This window comes from Echinococcus granulosus (assembly GCF_000524195.1).
Source record: "Echinococcus granulosus chromosome Unknown EG_S00194, whole genome shotgun sequence".
Taxonomy (NCBI): domain Eukaryota; kingdom Metazoa; phylum Platyhelminthes; class Cestoda; order Cyclophyllidea; family Taeniidae; genus Echinococcus; species Echinococcus granulosus.
The window spans coordinates 32,434-53,939 of NW_020170574.1; the positions used below are offsets into that span (position 1 = coordinate 32,434).

The 21,506-nt window shown below is 40.6% G+C and overlaps 4 protein-coding genes across 4 annotated transcripts; 1 reads left to right on the top strand and 3 right to left on the bottom strand. All coding sequences in view use genetic code 11, as the record gives it.

The window, feature by feature from the left end:
* Window positions 1-589: 589 nt before the first annotated feature.
* On the bottom strand, window positions 590-1,125 carry EGR_10149 (Transcription factor BTF3; the record flags this gene model as incomplete). Its single annotated transcript, XM_024499398.1, has 3 exons — window positions 590-687; window positions 725-796; window positions 831-1,125. The coding sequence occupies 3 exons, from the start codon at window positions 1,123-1,125 to the stop codon at window positions 590-592; spliced, it is 465 nt and encodes a 154-aa protein (XP_024346181.1).
* A 1,380-nt stretch (window positions 1,126-2,505) lies between these two features.
* EGR_10150 (hypothetical protein) lies at window positions 2,506-2,863 on the bottom strand (the record flags this gene model as incomplete). Its single annotated transcript, XM_024499399.1, has 3 exons — window positions 2,506-2,529; window positions 2,574-2,627; window positions 2,729-2,863. 3 exons carry the CDS (start codon window positions 2,861-2,863, stop codon window positions 2,506-2,508), a joined length of 213 nt encoding a protein of 70 aa, XP_024346182.1.
* Window positions 2,864-3,467: 604 nt separating this feature from the next.
* Window positions 3,468-11,188, top strand: EGR_10151 (Histone-lysine N-methyltransferase PRDM9; the record flags this gene model as incomplete). The annotated part of the gene is made up of 12 exons (XM_024499400.1): window positions 3,468-3,534; window positions 3,568-3,620; window positions 4,450-4,542; window positions 4,573-4,834; window positions 4,861-4,956; window positions 5,422-5,735; window positions 5,954-6,055; window positions 6,300-6,383; window positions 6,618-6,678; window positions 6,848-7,018; window positions 7,982-8,129; window positions 11,110-11,188. 12 exons carry the CDS (start codon window positions 3,468-3,470, stop codon window positions 11,186-11,188), a joined length of 1,530 nt encoding a protein of 509 aa, XP_024346183.1.
* Window positions 11,189-13,275: 2,087 nt separating this feature from the next.
* EGR_10152 (Dynactin subunit) lies at window positions 13,276-21,114 on the bottom strand (the record flags this gene model as incomplete). Its single annotated transcript, XM_024499401.1, has 11 exons — window positions 13,276-13,428; window positions 13,470-13,647; window positions 15,555-15,702; window positions 15,975-16,119; window positions 16,451-16,718; window positions 16,876-16,985; window positions 17,070-17,578; window positions 18,859-18,971; window positions 19,797-19,864; window positions 20,603-20,917; window positions 20,986-21,114. 11 exons carry the CDS (start codon window positions 21,112-21,114, stop codon window positions 13,276-13,278), a joined length of 2,136 nt encoding a protein of 711 aa, XP_024346184.1.
* Between the last annotated feature and the right edge of the window lie 392 nt (window positions 21,115-21,506).

The following is a 21,506-nucleotide window of genomic DNA, read 5'->3' on the forward strand; positions in this document are numbered from 1 at the left end:
ACCAACCCTGAAACCCCAGCAAAACCTTGAATACTTATGAAATTCTGCATTACCCAAAACAGGGTGTCTTCTTCAAAGCACTCTCCTCAACCCAATGGTATGATATCTTCGATGAGACAATGAAAATTGTCGCATTAACGAACGGCTAGGGCAGTCGCGATACGAGGGCAAACGGAATATGCCGACAAGCGCTTACTTCGATGTTATCGACCACTCAAAATAGGCGCCAAAATAAGCAGACCAAGGGTGAGTACAGCGAGCGAAAAGTTGCAAGTAATCCAACCGCTTCCCCCAACGAATAAAAGAATGCCTTTGAAGCAGAATACTAAATAAAAACCAAAAACCCCAAATCAAGGTAACAATCGCAGCAGCTAGCAGTCGCAAGATGAAATGATAACCAAAAGTAGTGGCATCCTGTTAACTGCAACAGCTATGCACAATCGAACGAATGACGACGAGCATCAAAACGAATAGGACAATAATGTAAATAAGTACAGAACTGCAATGCAAATGAACCAATGAATAAAAGACAATACTTTATTCATAGCCATAAATATCAAACGGGCGCCAATGCACCGCTTGCAGTTCTTTACTCTTGACGACTTTTTTCTTCAAAATCACCGACTAACTCAGGGACGTCATCATCATCATCCTCAGCGGTGTCTTTTGTTTCACCTTGAGCTGCTTCTAGAGGTCAGATGGTAAAATATGTCAAAAAACCCACCACTCATTTTAGAAAGGCGCTGCTTCGCCGTCTCCAGCTGACTCATCATATTAGGGAACAAGTCATTGAGTGCTAAAAATAGGGAAAGTTAGCTATTGTAACATACTCTTGTTCTCAGCGAGACCTGAAACAGCGAACATGTTGGCCTGTGGCGATGCCTGAACCCTTGGGTTCTTGAAGTGAATCATCGTACCGTCAGCTCGGTACATATTAACCTCCTCGATCGACGGGATTACATTAATTCCCAACTTTTTAAGAGTAGCCTGTAGCTTCTTATCGTCGGTCGCCGCACTTTTATGTACAACCTTTCTCTTCCTCCGGGCACTGCCCTTGCCACCGATCCGAGCCTGTTCTGAAACAGACTTTAGAGCCTGAAGTCTTTCAAGACGAGCTGCTTCCATTTGATATGAGCCTCAGCTGACTTTTGTGAAAATGTTAAAGGTAGAAAAAGCCCCACCGAGCAATTTAGAGCGATAAAAGCATGAATACCAAGTGGAAATAGTGGACGACTTAAACAATTCCCTGATAATGCGATTTTGAAGTTCCTTCCAAGAAAGCAAGCACGCAAGATCTAAATACAATTAAAAAATTTTTACTTTCAATTGTTGTTGCAGAAATTTAAATATAAAGGCAAATTTTGACACCCGCGAATTTAAACGCAGTGACCAACCACTGACTTAACCTAGTTTTGTTTCGTTTCATGACTTAAAATGTGTTTAACTGTTTACTATTTGAACCCGATTTTAGCGACCTTTTAGTAGCTCATTGATTCTCTCAGTAAATTGCTAATTGATATTCGTTAGGCGCCATGCTCCACTAAACAGCACTAGTGCACCACATTCAAATTCCATATCTTTAAAGGTCTTATAAAACCCTAGAACAGCATTTTAAGTAATGTATCACCTAAACGCTAATGTTAAGAGCCGCGATACTCAACTTCCTGTCTTTCTCAAGCTTGCTGCCCTAACAGCACCCTCTTGGATTCTGCGTGACAACTTTAACAGGTGGGGCGAGGAAGCCCCAACGACCAAGGCGCGTAGCAAACAACCCCGTGCCCGATTCATCCCAGGTAGCCTAGACCCTTATAGTGAGTGCACCCTCGCGTAGAGGGATTAATGACACCGCCGCTATTAAACCCCAGAGTTGGCAGGAGGATCGTAACGCGTCTCCTGGACACCCGCCCCCCTTACTGTGCATAATTGATTCCACGGACGTAGAAAAGCTTGGTATGCTAGAAATCCCCCCTAGCACATTCCGCAATCATCAAGGATCCAAATGGCAAGGAGAAAGCTGGCCTCTGCCGTTCCCTACGTCCCCCACCAAATTATCCTTGCAATGAAAACTCGCACGACGGCAATCCACAATAACAAACTGCAAACTTTAGTAACAACCCCTCCTATTGTTAAAAGTCAAGAAGAGGAAAGAATATACGGCAGAGCGATATTATATCAGAGGAATTTTACGTTTACCGAAACTGACCCCATGTGAAAGCGCCAGGAAAAACCAATGTAGTTCAAAACAGTAAAAAACGGTCAACCCTATTGATGCCCATCAGTCATCCGTGAATATGTATAGTGAGCTCGTCAACACAGCCACCGGCAACCAAAAGTCCAAACGAAAACTTGAGGGTTTTAGCCTCATTTGTTTGTCGAGAAAACTGCTCCGACAAAAAAGGAATGAAGATCATTCAAAATGGTGACATTTGCTCCAGCAAAATAAATACATTGATAGCTAAGAACAGGAGACCAATTGGGCGTAGCATACCAACTTTTCTAATTCATTTAAAGGTCCTTCTTGGATTCCGTCTAGAAGTCAAAAAGGCAAATGAGGAGTTTACACTGCTACTTACTGGACTACTGTCAGAGTGTTCTGCACTGTGTGTAGGACAGGATAAAGTATTTACCTATAGAGGAGTAAAAGTACAGTTAAACCATCAGACAAAAGGTCTTAGGGTAGCAAAAAAACAATTATCCAAAAAGAAACAAAATTAAACAAAAAGTCTACCTCAGTGGCTTCCACGGACGGAGCTTGACCCAATTTGGCCTGCAGACTCGGGAAAAAGGGCAACAACAGAGGTAGAAAGAATCTGTGGAAGACCCAGAGAAGGAAAGGAACCACTAAGCATGGCACGCACACCATCGCCGCAAAGGGGTGAAATCAAGAGCCGTGAAAATTGGTTAGAAAATTTAAACTAAAATTATCATGAAAAACTATTTTAAAAAATGTACGATAATGAGTGAACATTGCAATGACCAATATAAATATTTTAAACAACACAGTATGACTGGAGCAAATTGGGTGAGAAGCATGGATAGCTCAAAAGACATAAAAAAGCCCAAAAAGCGGTCTCTTTATCTAAAAACATGTGGAACTCACAACCGCGTAGTGTAGACAGAAAATAGACAATTTTAGCACTTTTAAAGCGCATGAACACAAACCTGCGGGCGTAATGCAATATTTTCAGAGAAGTGCAAATCTAACAATGAAGAGGCAGCATAGAAATTTCTTGCAAAGAAGTTGGTTGGTTGTTGTTGTGTTATAAGTGCGTTTCGTTGTGTTAAATGAATCTGGTTGTGGAACGATATGCATATTGAATATTTTGCGCAACTGCAACAAGACTTTCTTGCATTGCTAAATTTATGCACGTAATGCTGATTATACACTCCTTACTCTAGGCACTGACATGATCTTGTTTTAATTTTTCCATATGATGATGTGTTAACACTCTTTCGACTTTGCAAGCATGTCGATTTTAGAAGAGAGGGAACAGGCGGTGATTCGTAACCTACAGTTGCTAAGAAGCATGGGATGTATGTCAAGTTAATTTGTTATGTGTAGTTTAGCTCTTACGAAGGTGGAAGAGCTAAGGGCTCACAAGCGGTGCGACGTCAATATCGTAAGTCTTTTGACCATAATTGGGTTTGTTTTCTAATTACAGGTGTTTCGTAATAAAATTAAACTGTTAAGTTAAACAGTTTTTTAAACAATTTTGAACTGCTTTTGCAATAATACCTTTTCAACAGCAGTGCAGCGCCCACTTTGCTTGGTTTTAAGATGATATTTTCGATTCTCATTTGCTTTCAAGATGTTTATTAAGTATTTTCTACTTTTCGGATTAGTGGGTGTGTTTGTGAAGATCATATTTTAAGTTTTTAATTCCTAATGGGAATCCTTTTATTTGATTTAGGGTGAATGATTTGCTAGCATATCTAGCTGTGTTTCTGATGGAAATAGTAAGAATAGCGATAAGTTAAATTGGGCGTTTAATTAACATCGGCCCTGATTCTTTGGCTTTCTTACTTGCAGTACTCGTGTAAAAGTACTTTGCAAACGTCCAGACGACTTCAAATTCAAGTTAACAACGTCCCTTTCAAAATAGACATTTTCATCATTTTATGTAATTAATAAAACTTTTCCCTGCCTTTTGAACTATCAGTCTTGCCATCGAACCGGTGCTGATTCCAGATATGTAGAATTATGCTTGCCCTGCCATTTGAGGTACCTGAGCCTTGTTTACAATAAATGCTTTTGATTGAATTCAAAATTGTTTAATCAAATGATGACCGCGTTGCTACCATTTTTCTTGACTGCATTAGATTAAGGGGTAATCTAAAATGTGCATGGTGATTTGACCTAAACTACCCATTTTCAGCATTATTAGTGTCATTTTCTTAACAAATCGTAAGCGGTTTTCAGTACCTGAAGCTGTTCTTAATCCCTCGCAGAAATCACAAATCCAGCCGAAACAAGTACCTCTGAAATTTCTAATACAAGCAGATGAATTGCGGACACAAAAGTCAAAGCGCTCACAAGATGATGTAAGTGATAATTCGGTATTCCATTTGTAGAGATTTCCTCGTTCCATCTTTTCAAGATCGCCTAGTGACAGTGACGACAGTAACTGGGGGAGTAGCGCTGAGGAGTTGCTTTCCAGTGGCTGCCTACCCATCTCACAACCAAAAATCCAGAAAGGAGACACTGTCGCAACCAATGCTGGCCCTTTTGGCTGTTTAAAAGTGGAGAAAGCTGACGTAAATGTAATTGAAAAGTTATCTAAAAGTATTGTTAAAAATTCTGCTACTTCGGGAGCTCTGATGGAACTGCATGGAGGTAGATTCCTTGCATGTTTTGCATAGTCCAAGCACTTTCAGATGGAACCTTTCCGAAAAGTAATATTACTAAATTGGAATACAGGGAGTCCACGCCAGATATCCAAGATGACCGCTATTTCTGTGAGTTTTTTCCTCTTTACTTAAATGAAGTATGAACTCAGTAAGTTCAGTTTTGCAATTTATTGGAAAGCAAATGTTTCGATGAGAAACAAATGGTCAAATATACTTAAGGTCAATTCTAACATTGTTCTTTTCTCATCATGAAATATCATAGAACGTAAGTGTACAATTTGCTAATGCTGTAACTTTATCTCCGAGATGGACATTTAACACTTCTTGAAGCTACCTAACAAAAACAACCACCAGCTGGTGCCTGATGGCCTTCATACGCGTAATTGTGTTAGTAATATTAATTGAGTAATGGAGAAGAGCCGAAATAGTAACTATTAAATTTGACAGTAAAGAAATAAATTGCACTTAGTGAGTTTGTGGGCAGTAAACTGTTCCAATTAAATAATCGAACTAAAGAACGGCAATTAAAAGAACTAAGAGAACTCATGATTATATATTCTGCGCTCGTTTTAGTCTGCTACATATGTGAAAAGTTTTACTTGGATCCCTGCCCCACACACCCAATCTTGTGGATTAGGTCAGCTGAACTGCTAGGATGTGATGCCGTAAAGTCCGGCAAAATCGACGACTGCAGCTGTGGCAAGGATGAACGCAACCACGCTAAAAGGTCAGCGCCAGAGCTCTTCATTCATGTAGGTCGGTCGAGTATCAAAGGAGCTGGCCTTGGTGCCTGGGCGGAAAGGAAAATCCCCATTGGTTCGGTTTTAGGGCCCTATGATGGTGAAATCATTCCTTTGGAAGGCTTGTCTGACGAGGAATTCGAAATGGTGCATAAATGATACGGCTTTAATTTGTGAGAACTTGGTCAACTTATTCAGCATCGACGCGCACAAATGCTGTCTATGATGAATAGAAAACCAAACCCATACCCATTTATAAGTGTAAATCAATCTTGAGCTGTAAGGACTTCTTGAAGCATGTTTGTCTGGAGCCCATTAGTTTGATTAAAACTATTTTTTTCTAAATAACCGCCTTACATTTTCAGAGATCACGTTCTGGATACGCCTGGTTGGTTAAAGATAACCGGCCTGGTACCAAAGGCCATCTTGTAGATGCGGCTCGGCCCATACTTTCAAACTGGTTAAGAGTGGGTTTTAGGCACATCTCAGTTCATTTCAAAGAATCTTCTCTGATATAAATTATTTACCAAGAAAGCTCAGCGGATTGTTTTATTCCAAGTTCATTATACGATTTATCGAACATGTTTTTTGGTTTACATAACTAGTAAATTGCTGATAATTCCTACCAAACCCATTCCTAGCATTTGCGTATTTCGTGTAAAATTGGGCTAAAATAGGACTTTGCTTTTTCAAACTGTTTGTTGATTTTAGTTTGTTAACTGTGCACGAAGTGAGAAGGAGCAAAATTTGGTGGCAATACAGTACAGGGGCGAAATTTATTACCGAGCCTGCAAAGTAATGTCTTTTTCAAGTTGAAATGAAGCATTTAGAACATTATGCCTGGCTATGAACTGTTAACATATTACGGTGATAAGGTACGTGATATTTTCAGTTCTTTTTTCTTAGCCATATCATTGGCGATCTTGGGAGTTTTGCAGCTAAAAAATAACTTTAGAACATGAATTAAAACTTTGGAATGGTTAAAATTTTAAATGCTTGAATTCATTATACATTTCCCTTCTTCCATAGTTTGCAAAGGAACTTGGAATCCACTACAAATCGTATATTGAAATTGAAAATCTCAAAACAGGTACGGCTGGTTCACTCAATCCAGACACTTGCGAAGGCTAGATAATTCCGTAAATATATGATTATAATCAACTTATAAGCAATTATTATTACAACCAAAATTTTGTCAGACGAAATATGGAATTCATTTTAGCATTTAAGTGTTCCAATGTTTTGTTTTTTTTTTGCAGAACCCTCTGACACCCGAAAATGCAGTGATTGCAATAAGGTGTTTCGTCAGAAGTCAAGTTTAGAGGAGCACCTCAAAGTTCACTCCACCTATTCTCCCTTCCAGTGTCCCGAATGCAAAGAAAGGTTTAAGAGAAAGGCATCTCTGAAAGCCCATGTGGAAAATCACACAGGTATTAATAATCCGATGTATCCAAGCCGATTACGGTTATTCTTTTAAATGCGTCTAAGGCACCAAAGAAGCGATATAGTATGATCGTTAAAACTTAAATGCGCTTATTTATCATGTAAATAAATGGAAGTGTAATCTACTGTATTTATTGTATATTTCATCAAACAAACCGGTATATGACCCAATTTCCTCTAAAGCACTCATTGTCTGAAATTTACCACAATTGAAATTAGATTGGAACGAAACTGCTTAAAATGAGGGAATAAAAAGCCCTTATTGTTTATAATCTCCATTTATGATTTCCATAAAAACTATTCGACAGTTCCATGATCCGCACTAAGAAGTGGAATGAAAATGAAATTTTAAGTTTTTAAATGGATACGGAGTTGGTGTTATTGTGATAACAAATAGAAAAACATAACAAGAGACTGAATTTAGCGCACTTTAATAGAAGGATCCCGGATACTTTGTCAGTAACCATGACTTCTATAAATGCATAAAATTCACTTAGCCAGACTTATAAGGAGACAGTGATAACAGCAACGGCATAAGCGCCGATATCAAAGAGTAAATTAAGAATCAAAACATAAAAATGGAAAAAGTTTTGCCTATAATTGCACATGTATTGACTATGTTGAAAGGCGTTCTTTCCTTAATAATGCATCCAGCTTACTGAAGGACAACCATGCATGGTAGATGGTAGAAGCTTGTTCAATTATTTGCGTGTGCAACAGGTCGTGTGGAAGAAGTCGTGGGTTTTATCATTTATACGCGTTTTAGGATTAAAACCCCATCTATGCATTGATTGTGGTAAATCATTTTCAAGGCGCGCTTATCTTCTGCGGCACGCCGCCGCAAAACACAGAGGTGAATTGAATTACTTTGTCAGTATTTTTATAGGTATATTACTTTATAGAATTCATATACACATGGCTAGTGGTCAACTTTGGTGATTGTGCGTTAGCGCTACCTCTAACCCACGACAAAGATGCTGGACTTCTCTTAATACTGTTCGTTTCAGGATTGAAACCGTACCCATGTAGTGATTGCAAAAAATCCTTCCCATATTCCTCAAGCCTTCGCACTCACGTTGCCACAGTTCACAAGGGTGGGTTAGTTCATTTCTGGCTATTTACATTTAGTGTTTTTTTAACCTATCCATTACATTAACTTTTAACAGCACGATTTCGTAAAAATCTTTCCATTAACTCTAATGGTACTTTACTACAACTGAAAAACTCGTTCGTTCAAGTAATACAGCAAGTCTGTTTTATAGGTTATAATCCACGAAAATGAAATGTTTATCTGACACGAGACTCTAAAATGCCTTTCGCATGTTCATTATAGGATTGAGGCCGCATCGGCGCAGCGATTGCGGTAGATTGTTTCCATGTCGCGCTTATCTTCAAATGCATGTCGCTTCAAAGCACGGGGGTAGGTTAAGTTGCGCTACCAGTCACGTCGCAGGCATGTTACTCGGCAGAAGTTGCATATATCCTTCAGCTATTTAGATACCTACTATTACCATGAACATGTCCTTAAATATACTGTATGATATCCTTCACTGAGTTCTTGTTTTAGGACCTCCTTTTGAATTTTAGTCCTTGGTGCCGTCCTTCTGGTAATGTTGTTGACTTTCGGCTTTCTATTTTTAGAAAATCAGTGAACAATTTTAGTGGATCAGCGCCTTTTAATTCGTTTTTTCCCCATCTTTGTAATTGTGGCATTTTTATAATGCAATTCCACTTTTGTAATTTACATCCCATCCCACTTTGTGTGATATTTTTCCTAGACGTGACAATATCCCAACACTTTAGTATTTGTTTAAAAAGTTCGTTCTGCCTCACCTTTTAATGTTATTTATTAAAAATCTTTGAGCCAACTTGGTTTGAATTTCAGTTTTTCCAATTAAATTTAAACTCATATATCTCATCATAAATAGCTTCTTGTTTTCTTCTGATACTGTAGTAAATACGGCCCATAAATCCTTTTTTGTCAGAATTTTTTAACCTAGCAGACAAAGCGTTGCCATATCATTTTAAAATGCATTAAGCATATACAGTCTTGTGACTATTTTAAAATAGCAGGCAAACAATGGGGATGGACTCACACTTTATGCAGGCTTCTCATTTTAAACATGTTTATCATTCCGTCTTTAATGAGTTTTACGATTTCTGCAAAAGCTACTCGCACCATTTTTACGGTACGTTTACTATCTGTCAGCAGTTAAAGAATCCATCTATATGTTAATAAATCATACTAAAATTAGGAGAATATGAACAGCTAAGTTGTTCCCCTTACTAGAATTTGTAATGTTTTAACTGTTTGTTTAACTCTGGGTTTTGCATGTGGGCTACTTAACACTCCGCCATTGTACCTCAGCCAAGCGGCCTGGCCTCGGTGCCATGCCAGTAGCACCGCCCAGCCCTTCTATGGGTCGATAAAGCATATTCTGCTTAAGTCTTAACACCTCTTTTGTCTTCCGGGAAGTCGCAGTGTGCTAAATGCTAGAAATGACAACATGGAAATATACCAGATCTCTTATTTTCACCAACTCGATGCTGATTACATAGGAGTATCTAGGGCGCTGCCTGCTTTAGCTATGTTCATTGTGCAAATGGTGAATGGGATTTATTGGTGCGTTTTCTTCCCAACATAACTATAATGCGTTTTCACGGTTTCAACATCTAAAATTGGATGCCGCTCTCCGATGCCACTATTGTTTAACTAAATTTTTCACTGCCTTATTATCGAGCAACATTGCATGTTCCTCTTGATAGCGATGTTATTGGATACTTTATGGACGAAGTAAGAAATAATTTATGCAAAATCCCCATTAGTTAATTTTGACTTACCAAGATGGCCTCTATCCTTTTAATCATAAATCAACCTTTTGGTATCCAGACCATTCCCAGTATGAAATCAGGCATCACTGCCCACATACCGGCTATTTCAACGTACCAAATACAATTATGGGTTCAAGTTTTTATTTACAGCCTTACAAAATCAGTAATGGAGCAGATTGGTTTCAATAGTGCCTTCGTACAGCCTTGTTATATGAATATGATGCATCTACTAAGAAGTTTTCTTTGCTGTCTAGTGTAGGTTTCAAGTCAGCTACTTTTGCTTGAACAACAACTGTATCAAAATTCAATATCATTTATTCACGCTTTGCTATGAAACTTATTCACCTCCACGGATTTTTCTTTGAGATCGGTGTTATTGACAGTCACAGTTGTAGCTCAAATATCTTAGGTGGCTGACTCGCCTCCATTAGTCAAATCTCTCCCAAAAAGATTTTTCCATCTCAGACCATTGAAGAAATTGCATCTACTGAAATGTATTTTAAATATGGTAAAGTTAAACCACTTTATTCTGGTCTTTTAAAATAGCAATACAACTGCAGTAAAACATGGAACATTTTGTTAAGTGCCATTCCTTTATTGTAGTTGTCGGCAAAATAAGTGTCTATTACCACAAGTATTCGCGTATAATCAGGTCTTTTCTTGTTATGGGTGGTATTGAGAGTGTGGTTTTCACTCAGGTACATCCATTGTTAAATACCTAATGGAGGGGAAGTTCGGAGGATTTTAATATGTCATCTAGCCTCTTTTGGTGTTCAAATTGTGAGATTGGGCATTTTAAAATGACCCCGTTGATGTAACTTTCATTGCTCATTCTTTATTCGTAAGCCAAATCTTAAAATGCATTTATTATTGAAACAAAATGAACCCAAGTAAAGGTCCAGAAAACATCACACCAAATCGATACCTGGTTTCTACTTCTTTGCAAATCTTTGACACTTTTTACCGTTCATGCGGACCATTTAGTCATTGCATTGTAGATCACTGTTCCAGTGGTGGTGTTCTAGTCTCTCGATTACTGCTGGTAACCCGCTGGCCTTTTGCACATAATCGGTTATCTAACATCCACACTCACATACCACATTAACAACTTCAAGAAGGACTCGAACTGTAGAATTGGAAACTCCTTCTTACAATTGGATTGCCTCATGCATCTTGCACGGATATTCTGTTTTGAGCCGACGGATTTACCTATTCATAGTTGATGCCCTTCTTCTTCGACATTTAGTCGTAGCAATCAGCCAGAGAAATTGAGGTCGTCAGTCCTTCAAAATGAATTCGTTGACATTCCTGCCAATGTCGTGTAGTTTTGCATTCAGCATCAAGCTCATTTTTGAAATTCAATAAAGATTGTAGATTAGCAGGGAAGGAGTGATACAAGCAGGGGCGTGAGGTTGGTAACAGTCTCATCTCCATGTTCCAACAAATCTAGAAGGAAACATTTTGCTGTGGTGCAGCGATTGATTCGTTTATTTCTTTTGAAACTTAACAGTTTCTTTCCTTTGATACTTTTTGGGTTGTGAGAAGCAGACTTTGCCTGCCAATAAAAGTGTCAAATTGATAACTTTTGCATCTGTTTTTCTGAGCCCTTCCATATAATGGCTTTTCTTCAAAATCTATTTTACCGTTAACGCAATTTTTGCCTTTAGCGCTACTAAAGGCCATAGCCAGGTATGTAAAGCTTGATACTGATTTCACTATTACATAGAGAGCTATCAAAACTTCCTAGAAAACAAAAGAAGGCACAAAAGTAGGGCAGACTAGTGTATTATCGATTTACAGAAGGGTTAGAAGGCTACTGGAACGGCCCCGAGGCCATTTTATCCAGCAAAAGTACAAAGACCTAGATTTAAGTGTCACTGAAACTTAAACGAAGAGTTGAGCATATAATTGAAGAATTCCACAGCTCCCTCTACTTTTGAGCCTCGTGTCCAGAACTCCTCTCGGTCAACCTCTCGCGTCAGCCATCACAACGTAGTCGGTGTTCTAAGAAAAATACCCACAAACAATGCCATTGACTTCTCTAAGCAATTCTACTGGATCTGGAGTTCCATCTTTTTTGGCAACTGAGTTCAGGGATGGGAAAAATGCGCTAGCCATCTCGCAGATCCATTAATATTGGTCAGAAAACTGGTCTAAAAGCAGTCATATAATTAATGTCAGGGTTTAACAGAGCTCCGCGTCTGTTCCTCTTTGCCGGTTTATTTCCACTTCAGTGTTCTATCTGGGGTTCATTCAGCTAGTGGCGAAGTAAGGTTAACATCGCGTGTTCACCTCATTGGCATCTTCATAAAGTTATCGTTGTCAGCTCCGTAACGAGCCTTTCCAGATAATGCCGTTTCAGTTGCTAATAACTTCCTTGCAGACCACGGGACTTGGACGTCATTTTTAATTCTTTTGTAAAGGTCCAATGCAGACTCTCCCATCCGCAGCATATGCTCTTCCTCCATCGCGTTTCAGAAATAAAAAAATAAAATAAATAAAATCAAACTGTTTGTAATCTAGGCTTCGTTTTACCTTCCACTGCCACCAATATGTCGTATTAAATCTTTCCTCAGAACAAAGGATGTATTGCCGACGTAAAAAAGGGTTGAGTGCCTCTGGACGGAAGTGCGATCGTTGTGCCCTTCAGTGTCCGAGTAATCCAAGCAATATATCACATGAATAATTGAACAACCATTGTTTGCCCAATCTTATGTGGATCAGTTAGCTCCAAAATGTGCTTTATTTGTAGTGATTTGATGCTTATTCAACATTATGGAGGTCAGATTCTAAAACAATGTGCAATAGGTGATTTTCCACATCTGTTTTACTGTAAATAACCCTATTGTCACGAAATCCGCTTCCGGTAACTTCCCAGGACCTACATATGTAGTGTATTCCATCAAGAAAACAATGAATGATATCATCTCCACTTTGTAAACTAATACTAGTTCTGCTTGTTCTCCCTTGCAAACACCCCAACATTACCACCCTGCGGACGTGTAAGGAGATATCAAGCCTTAGTTGAACACGCGTTTTCGATATTGAAGGGCTGTACCTATCTTGGCTCTATCCCAAACCTCGGCTATTCTGGTCATGATCTCGAATGAATCCAGGCTCAGCCACATAAACACTATTTCCTTGCAGACACCTACCCATATTTTGTGTTGAACAAGAAGTTTTCAAGATTGACTTAAAAAAATCAACAAATGTCTGAATTTGTTTTTTTTTGGACACTACACCTCATTTGACTTTCCAAGAGCCATCGGCGACCGTCCACTCCAGTATGCCTAGACTCATTAAGAATAATGTCTCAAGCAATTAGGATGTAAAATTGGCTACCTTGTCTTGCTTATTGGTCACCCTCTTGCGACTCTACGTGCTAAATCTAACATTCCCGACAAACCTTCTCCTAGTTGATATCAGAAACAAAAGCGATGTTTGATCCCAGTCCCACGTACAGTTTTTCAGCACAACATTCATTTGGTACACTTGAGATCTTTTGAAGTTTAATTCGAAACAGGTAAATTGCACGAACGGTCAGCAGCGCGATTACCGACGGTGGCTTCGATAGGGGGACGAAACCGATGAAGGTTTTGTGGATACCTGTGGGCAGAGTTCATGGCCGCTCCAACCATATTTCTCGCGTTTTGTAACTGTTGGAGGGAGCGGTGTATAGAATTTAGGGTTAATAAGTTCACCTGTACCACTAGCTTTTCCACTATGGTCAGACTCAAACTGCCCAATGCTCTTATCTAGTATAGATTGAGCTCTGGATTTGCATCTAAAAAGTGTAAACATTTTGCCACTTTCCGCTTTAAGGCTCTAGGAAACGATTTGACTTGTCAGGCTTTTCTCTTCAACTTGACGCTGATGAAATTCCAAACATAAGCAGCAGTCAGCTCTACTTTCTAGAAATTGTAGCATTCCACACAGATCTTGATCAACAAATGCATTTCGTTTTAGATATGTTGTCATTACATTAACTTTACAGGAAGTACCCTTGCAGTGCATTTTTCATCAGGCAAAGTGTTTCGCGAATATTTTCAAAATGCCATTTGCTCTCATGCTTTATCTAAATATCGCGATTATGGAACATAGCGAACTAAAAACACTGTACAAATTCCCTGGTAATATGAACCATTTGACAAAGATACCTCTACTAGAGAACTTGGAAGCCCAGCGAGTCCGTGATAATGGTGCTACAATGCTGCGAAAAAGGTTGCGAACTCGCGGTGTTGTTTACAAATTCAAAGCAGCGTGCAAATTTCAATCCACAACTTTGGTTTGAAAGCCAAACTAATCTAAAATTAAAACAACTTGCTAAAAAAGGTTAGTTTATGATAGAAAAATAGTGTTTTGCGAATGCAAGCACAGGTATTGCAGCACCCCGAGTCTAGGATAGAAAATGTACCGTAGACGTGTAGAAGGTCTGACGGATTACCGGCATGGCCTAGAAGCCATTCTGCGGACTTCAGAACAATGGCATAGCCTCAAGTGCCTGCGAAACAAAATGAAGAGTTAAACAAGTAATCGGAGTATTACGCAGACCCCTTCACTATTTGAGCGACGTCCACGGCGCTCCCCTTAGCCAGCCTCCTGCGGCGGCCATCTCAACGTATTAAGTGCTGTCAGGAAAAGCACCCACGAACCAATCGCGTTAGTCACGGAATTCGCGTGCAGCTGAGAGGACAATTGACCATAAAGTCACCAAGCCCTCTTGGCAATTACACTGAATCCAGAGTTTCGTCCTGTTTGAAACTACATTGGAGGAAGGAGAATGGTGCAGACCATCAAGCAAGTCCATCGCTTGTCGTAAGAACACGGGCATAACAGTAGATTCATTTGGCAAAGAGCGGAGTTTGAACCAGTCTGTTCCTCCTTGCCACTTTGTTCTCGTTTCAGTGTCCTATCTGGGTTTCAGACAGCTAGTAGGTAGGTAAAGGTGGCGTCACGTGCTCACTCGATTAACATCTTCATGCAAGTACCGTAGTAAGCTCCGTTACGAACATTTCCGGATGTTTCACGACCACGGTTAGTGTCGCTTCAGTTGTTAACAGCTTGCCTGCAGAACACAGGACTGAAGCACTTGCCGACGAAAGACTTCGTATTCAACTTTTCCCTCCTCCACAGTGTTTGCCTATCTTTCTTCACGTTAAGGTTTAGCATCCAAAGATAAAAATCAGAGTGATTATCCTTTAAAAGTAGGTATGCTTTTCGTTGCCGCCAATGTAGCACCCTAAGTCTTTTTTGAAGCCAAAAGAAGTCATAATACAAGGACAAAAATGTACCGTCGAAGTACAAAGGAGCTGAGAGGCTATTGGCATGGTCCGCAGGCCATCCCACCCAGTGGAAACATAAAGGCGGAGCCTTCAGCACCCATGAACCCAAAATGAAGTGTTTAGCAAATAATCAAGGTATTACAGATAGGCTCTCTTTGAAAAAGAGGATTCTCCATCTCAGAACGTGATTTAGCTGCCGTCAATTCAACGGTAACGTATCGTAGCTGGACCTGTTTCGACGACCTCGACGCCTAGCAGCGAACACAATCATGGCAAATAAGACCAAATACCAGTATCCCAGTTTTGACATTTTAGTAAGTCCAAAAGCAATAATACCTCTGAAGTAAAGAAAGTTCTGAAAAGTGAACAGTTTGTGTCAAATGCAACCATTTTAGATCATCCGGCTTACTTACATTGTCGAAAGAATTTTGCTTTTTCTCTATGCCAAATGACGTAACTGCTCCGACCGTCGTGCTGATGTGAAGCAACGCTCATGCTGCCGATACTGGCACCCCAATCCTTCCGAACGCAAATTGTGAACCCGCCTTCAGGCCAGCCTGCTCAATAATATGCTCGGAAAGACACGGAGTCCCAAATTGTACCGTTTTCTAGTGCTAATGGTCACTACGACAAAAGCATATAACACTGTTTGCTTCAGTCCCAAGTTACTTGTCTTCCAATCGGCGCCACGTGAGTCTGACATCGCAGACTCAAGAAGCATAACGACTAGGCGATGAACTAAATGTCATCTTTTTCCCAGCGAGGGAACGCTTCTAATAATCCAGCAGATGAGGTGTTCCCATAAAGATAATCGAGTATACAAGCTTACTCCATTTCATATCGAAGCTCTGGAAGCGACGACCACAAGACGCAGACCATGCGGCAAAATGATCACGCCAATCCTTTACGGTATCCCACAACCCATCTCCCTGTTGGTGACATAAGGCCTGATTACTAGCCTCGCAAGCCTTTTTCTTTTACAGCTCCGAAAAAACCGACTCTCGACAATAATCACACATGGAGCGGCGGATGATAATTCCAAGGATGCGTTCTAATGGTAAGCATTAACTCCTACTGGAGTCTTGGTAGCCCTATATTCTCTCCCTCAGATGCAAAATATAAAATGGCGTTAAATTATCTCCGAAATCTATGATATGCGAAGGATAATCATTTTGAGAAAAAGTAACAAGGTGAAAAATGAAGAGGCGAAAGAAGAATGGCGGGTAGGAGCATCAGAGGCAGGGAAGACACACACTTACACCTACTTCAACACGTCCCAAAATCAAGAAGAAAGAGTAAAGCTACATCCCGCTTATCCCCCTCCTCTTCCACTCCCTTGCCTATCGCAGACGCGGTTGAGGCGTCACCCACTTCCTTTATGCCCGAGGCGGCCAAAACCGCGCTCATCGTGGCCGCCCGCTGCTCAGCTGAGAGTACACTTGAGGTCGCGGCAGGAGTGATATTCAGGTAATCAAAGGTCATCATGACTGTTGCGCGCAGGACACCTCCAGAGGTTAGCATCGTGAGGCCAGTGTTTATGCCCACCTTATGGCCCTGTCGGTAGGCAATCACCCTACAAATGAATTGAGTGGGTGAGTGAATAACACTGATGTTCGACTTAACTCATTTCTTCGTGAATAGATTGCCTGAAGACATAAGTTTCAAACACCTAAGTTCTTGTAAAAGTGCCCTCTTGATTGAATAGTCCCACTCGTGTGAATAATACTTACTTGGAGTCATCATCCTTGAACTCATCAGTGCCCTCAGTAGTTGTCAAATCGTTGTACTCACTGGCATCACTCTTCGCCGCAATTCTGATCCCATCCGCAGGAAGGTCCAACTAAAATCACACACACACACGCGCATATCCAACGCGCCAGCCATCAGTAACTCTAGAAATAAGTGAACAGGCGGGTAGACACACCTTCACAGTAGAGTAAGTGTTGCCAGCACCAAAAACGCTTCCATTCTTGGCAAAAAACTCTGCAAGTTTGGCGTTCTCCTCTTCAGCAGTCAGTTGCCGCAAGCGCACTGTAGTAACACGATGTGCAGGATTCGAGACGATCAAAACCACATTGGATGCTTTACTCATCGAGAATCCCTTGACTCGAAGCACGCTCGAAGGCGGCGCACTGTCGAAGCCGAGGGTGGGCAGAGGCAGTGGAGTGATGCGGCGTCGACCGATGTCGCCGGCGGAGTCAGCAAGGCTGGAGGGCGGTAGAGCAAAGTGCAGATCGGGCACGTGGCAGATGGCGCTTAGATTAATGCGGAATTTGGTATAACTCGGATTAAAATCTGCCTTGCTCAGAGTGTGTTCACACTTTTTACAACGAAGAGAACGTTTCACTGCCAGTGCTTTGTGGCGTGGTTCGAGACTCCTGGTCTCTGTCGGTTGTAGAGCCGGTGCCATGTGACGCTGCAGTGCAGAGGTCGCTAAAAAGCAAAGAGAAGATGCTTGCGCTTGAGCCCTTTTGTCTGCTTTATTCAGCATTCCAAGCATGAAGACGTAGACGGCCAATAGGTCTAAAGGGGAAATGAGTAAAACTGTCCGTCTTTTTTTTTAGCAGTTCGTAAGAATCAAAAGGTGTAAACACGGTTCCATTTGGCAAAGATGAATTGGCTTGAACCATAGAAGGGAGAATTCGTTATCAAGACCTCAGAAGAAAATCAACCATCACAGCCCAGCCGTTTTATTGTTCAAATACACCAACTCTTTCATGCAAATGTGCTCCATATTGTAAGGTGAAGACTTAGGTAAAAAAACCGTGACGACAATGTAAAGTCGGTAACAAATGCGCTAAATTATATTACCAAATTTTGTCCTTTACTTTTACGCAATACTAGGTCTTACAGCAATGACGAAGTCAGTGGAAGTGCTCACCACGGAGTAGACTCTTTAATGAAAAGAAAATAAACACTAGATCTTGTAATAACTATATTTTAACAGCGTGTACAGCATTGCTAATTTAGTACTTATGTATATAAAGTAGCATTTACACCTCTGTCCTCTAACCCGACAAAAAAGGTAGTGGTGCAATACTACGGTTAAAAGCACTAGAGGTAGCCCTTTCAAACAACCAAAGTGTTTAACATCGAATATAGTCTAAACAATATCACTTTAAGAACAGCAAACAAAAGCGCCCGCAAAGTACGTGATTGATACATTTTAAGGTCTTCCAAAAGTCAATTATAATCTATGTAAAATTTCGCCTTCAAAAGAATTAATTGGCAAATTACAAAAGAATGAGCAACGGAATAGGTAGTGTGCTCCTTTCAATCTCGTGGTAAAGTAAAAATGTCCAAAAATAGAATATTCCTTTGCACACTTGACTGAATTCAAGCGAAGGACACATAGAAGCGAGACCCACAATATTACACTGGCATTCACTGAACTTCAGCATCCGAGAAATTGGGTGTCGATTGGAAATATCAAACTTGTGTATCAAAAATATGTCCAATATATTCCACTTCTGGGGAACAAAATATGTAATACCACTAAAATTTGATTCCATAAACACTTCTGGGGATTAACTTGGAGACATTCATAGTGGGCACAGGCACCTTGCAGCGGTAAAACTACTTCTGTACTTGTAATTAAACGATACTAGGTAGTACATAAAAACTTGATTGCCTGATGATTCTTCAGCTGCAAATCAAGAATGAATGAGTGCAAGTAGCATTAACATTTTTGAGGGTAACTGAAAATACCTCACCTCTCTCAAAGGAGAACGGTTTGTTGACCAACTCGTCGACATTAAAACTTTCAGTGATTGCTTGGGCCTGAGCAGCCGAAATTTCAACCTCTGGACTGGGATTCGTTTCACGGCTGAAAGAACCAAATAACCCACACAGAGGATCTTCCGAAAACCCTAACGCAAAATCGGCCACCTAGTATAAGGAACTTATTTGATTCAATCCAGTTTTAGATCTGACGCATTGTTAACACTTGAACCGAAACTACGACCCAAAGAAAGCTGGTTAGATGGAAGGTGTGTAGTAATACTTATTCAAGCTAATAAAGAAGTAACAAACCCATATAATCCCCGGTTGGAATAACGGCGTCGAAAACGAGGTGTGAGAACGGGAAATTTTTCCTGTAATTTACAAAAACAAGAGAGAGTAAAGCACTGTACACGGCAGACTGAATAGCGGGTGCTAATCACAGCTGGACAGATAGAGAATCAATTTTGCATGCTTGACTGGCAAAGCGTGGAGGATGGATCACAGTACTTGCGTGGTATATTGTACGGGCATGCACAGGAGAAAAACTTACCTCCAAGTGAATCTATTTAGCAAGTTGAAAAAGAAGACGCTTTGTGCACGTTTGTGGCTGCATTTGCATTTATGGATGCGAGCATAAAAATAGAGTTTTGTACCTTGAAGCAAGTCACAACAGAACGAGGTGGTTGAGTTACTCAAATCGTATTACTCATGAGAAGCATCCACTCCCGGCATTAAGGTATATAGTCCAAATTAGCAAATGACTTGTTAGAATGACCCCAAAAAACATAATGTTCTCTGATTAGATCCCTGCCATTCCTGTTTAAACGGGCTACATTCAGGCACTAACGGCTCTCATAAGGACCAATGCAAAAAATGCAGAAACAAAAGCAGACTTGCCAAAGAAAGAATGTATGTTCTCTTCTTGTACTTGCTGCGTTCGCGTTCAGTTTTTTCCTTGGCAGCCAGTTGACGATACTCGGTTATCAGTGTTTCGATCTAAAATGAGGTAAGACTAGTTTCAACCGTAGGAACTAAACGAACTAAGCCGAGGATGAATGACAACAGTCAAATCACTCGACATTAAAGCAGAATGTTATAAAGTTCAGGCTGTACATTTGAATTTGCAATTTGAACCTCCAACACGCTGCACTCCTGTCGAGGCTTCAAGCCCTGCTGAACCACCACATCAGAGGTAATCGCGGGCCTGCATGCTTTATGATGATTTAAAAGGCGACTCAAATGCCAGACCAATACATGATCATCTCATTGGTGATTTTAATAACTCGGTTGCCCTGTGAGTAAAGAATGAGCAATTATGAAATAGGATTTCAATTTTTTTATTTAACTGTGCATACTTCCTCCTCCCCATCTTGCAACTCGGTCCTCACACTAACGCCACACAGTCCAACCTTCCAACTCTTCTAGACACCTACGACAACATCTGTGGGACATGCGATTTCTTCAGAAGAGGTGTCAGCCACACAAGGACACTGCCAATCCCTAACTATCAAATTGTTTTCTGAGGTTGACTAACCATTAAGGATGCTTCACAATGACCAATCTTATACACTAAATGACATAATGATGCTATCATACACCCAATATCAGACCGGCGAGATAAGCATCAAAAAGCGCACCTTCGCTACGTATTAAAGTAGTAGATTGTGGGAGCAGAAGGCATCATAGCTAGGTAAACAAGCAGATACCCCTCTACTACACCATCAATTAACTCACCCGCTCAGCGTGGGGGTTGGGTGTCTCATTCCATCCACCCGGAGATTTCTGGTCGGAAATGCCGCTTTCACGAGTCGACCAACGACAAAATCCACAGAGGAGGTAGTAGGTCTTTTGAGCAGTCATCGGTGAATCACCAGATGTGGGATCAGCTGGTCCTGTACCAGCGGCTGGCGCCAAGGCGAGAGTACCGCGGGTTGAAAGAGTGTGACCACAACTAGGACAATCAAAACAATTGCCACAACGGTGTTTGCGCATCTTCGCCTCTGCACTGGTCATGTTCTCCAAACAATTAGGGCAGTAATGTGAATCCACCTGGGCAGGTTGACAACGATCAGAATTTTGCAAATAAAAAAGTAGATATGGAATAGGAAGGAACGCACTTCATGCGAAACGCAGTTGCCACATCTGACATCGTAACAATGTCGGCAAAAGTAGAGCTGAGATAAGGGACAGCAACGATTGCAGGAGCAAAAACCTTGCACTCTACAAAGATCGAAGTAGGTAGCCATTGGTCACTCTGAAATCATAAAAAATAGAAAACAAAAGTAAATATAAAATAACGTTAAAGAATCCGCAATAAATTCTTGTTGACCGAAAAGGAATAAGGAAGATCAGGGTTTAGAGATGGATGATGTTTGTTAAGTCCATTAAAGTCGACTTTGGAAATTATAGTGGAAAACACAGGAGCATTATTCGCCAAATTTGCAAGTGCGGCGAAGCAACTAGTGCATCTATATAAGACAACTTCTTAAGATATATCGACTAGACGGCTTCTATCGCAACCTGGAATATGCATGGGAAGACTTACCAGCTCGACGGGCGAAGAGCGTATATATGAAGGGGGTGACTTTCAGCGTCTTCAAACAATTGTTTGCAAACAAAAGATATGTAGAACTGCTTT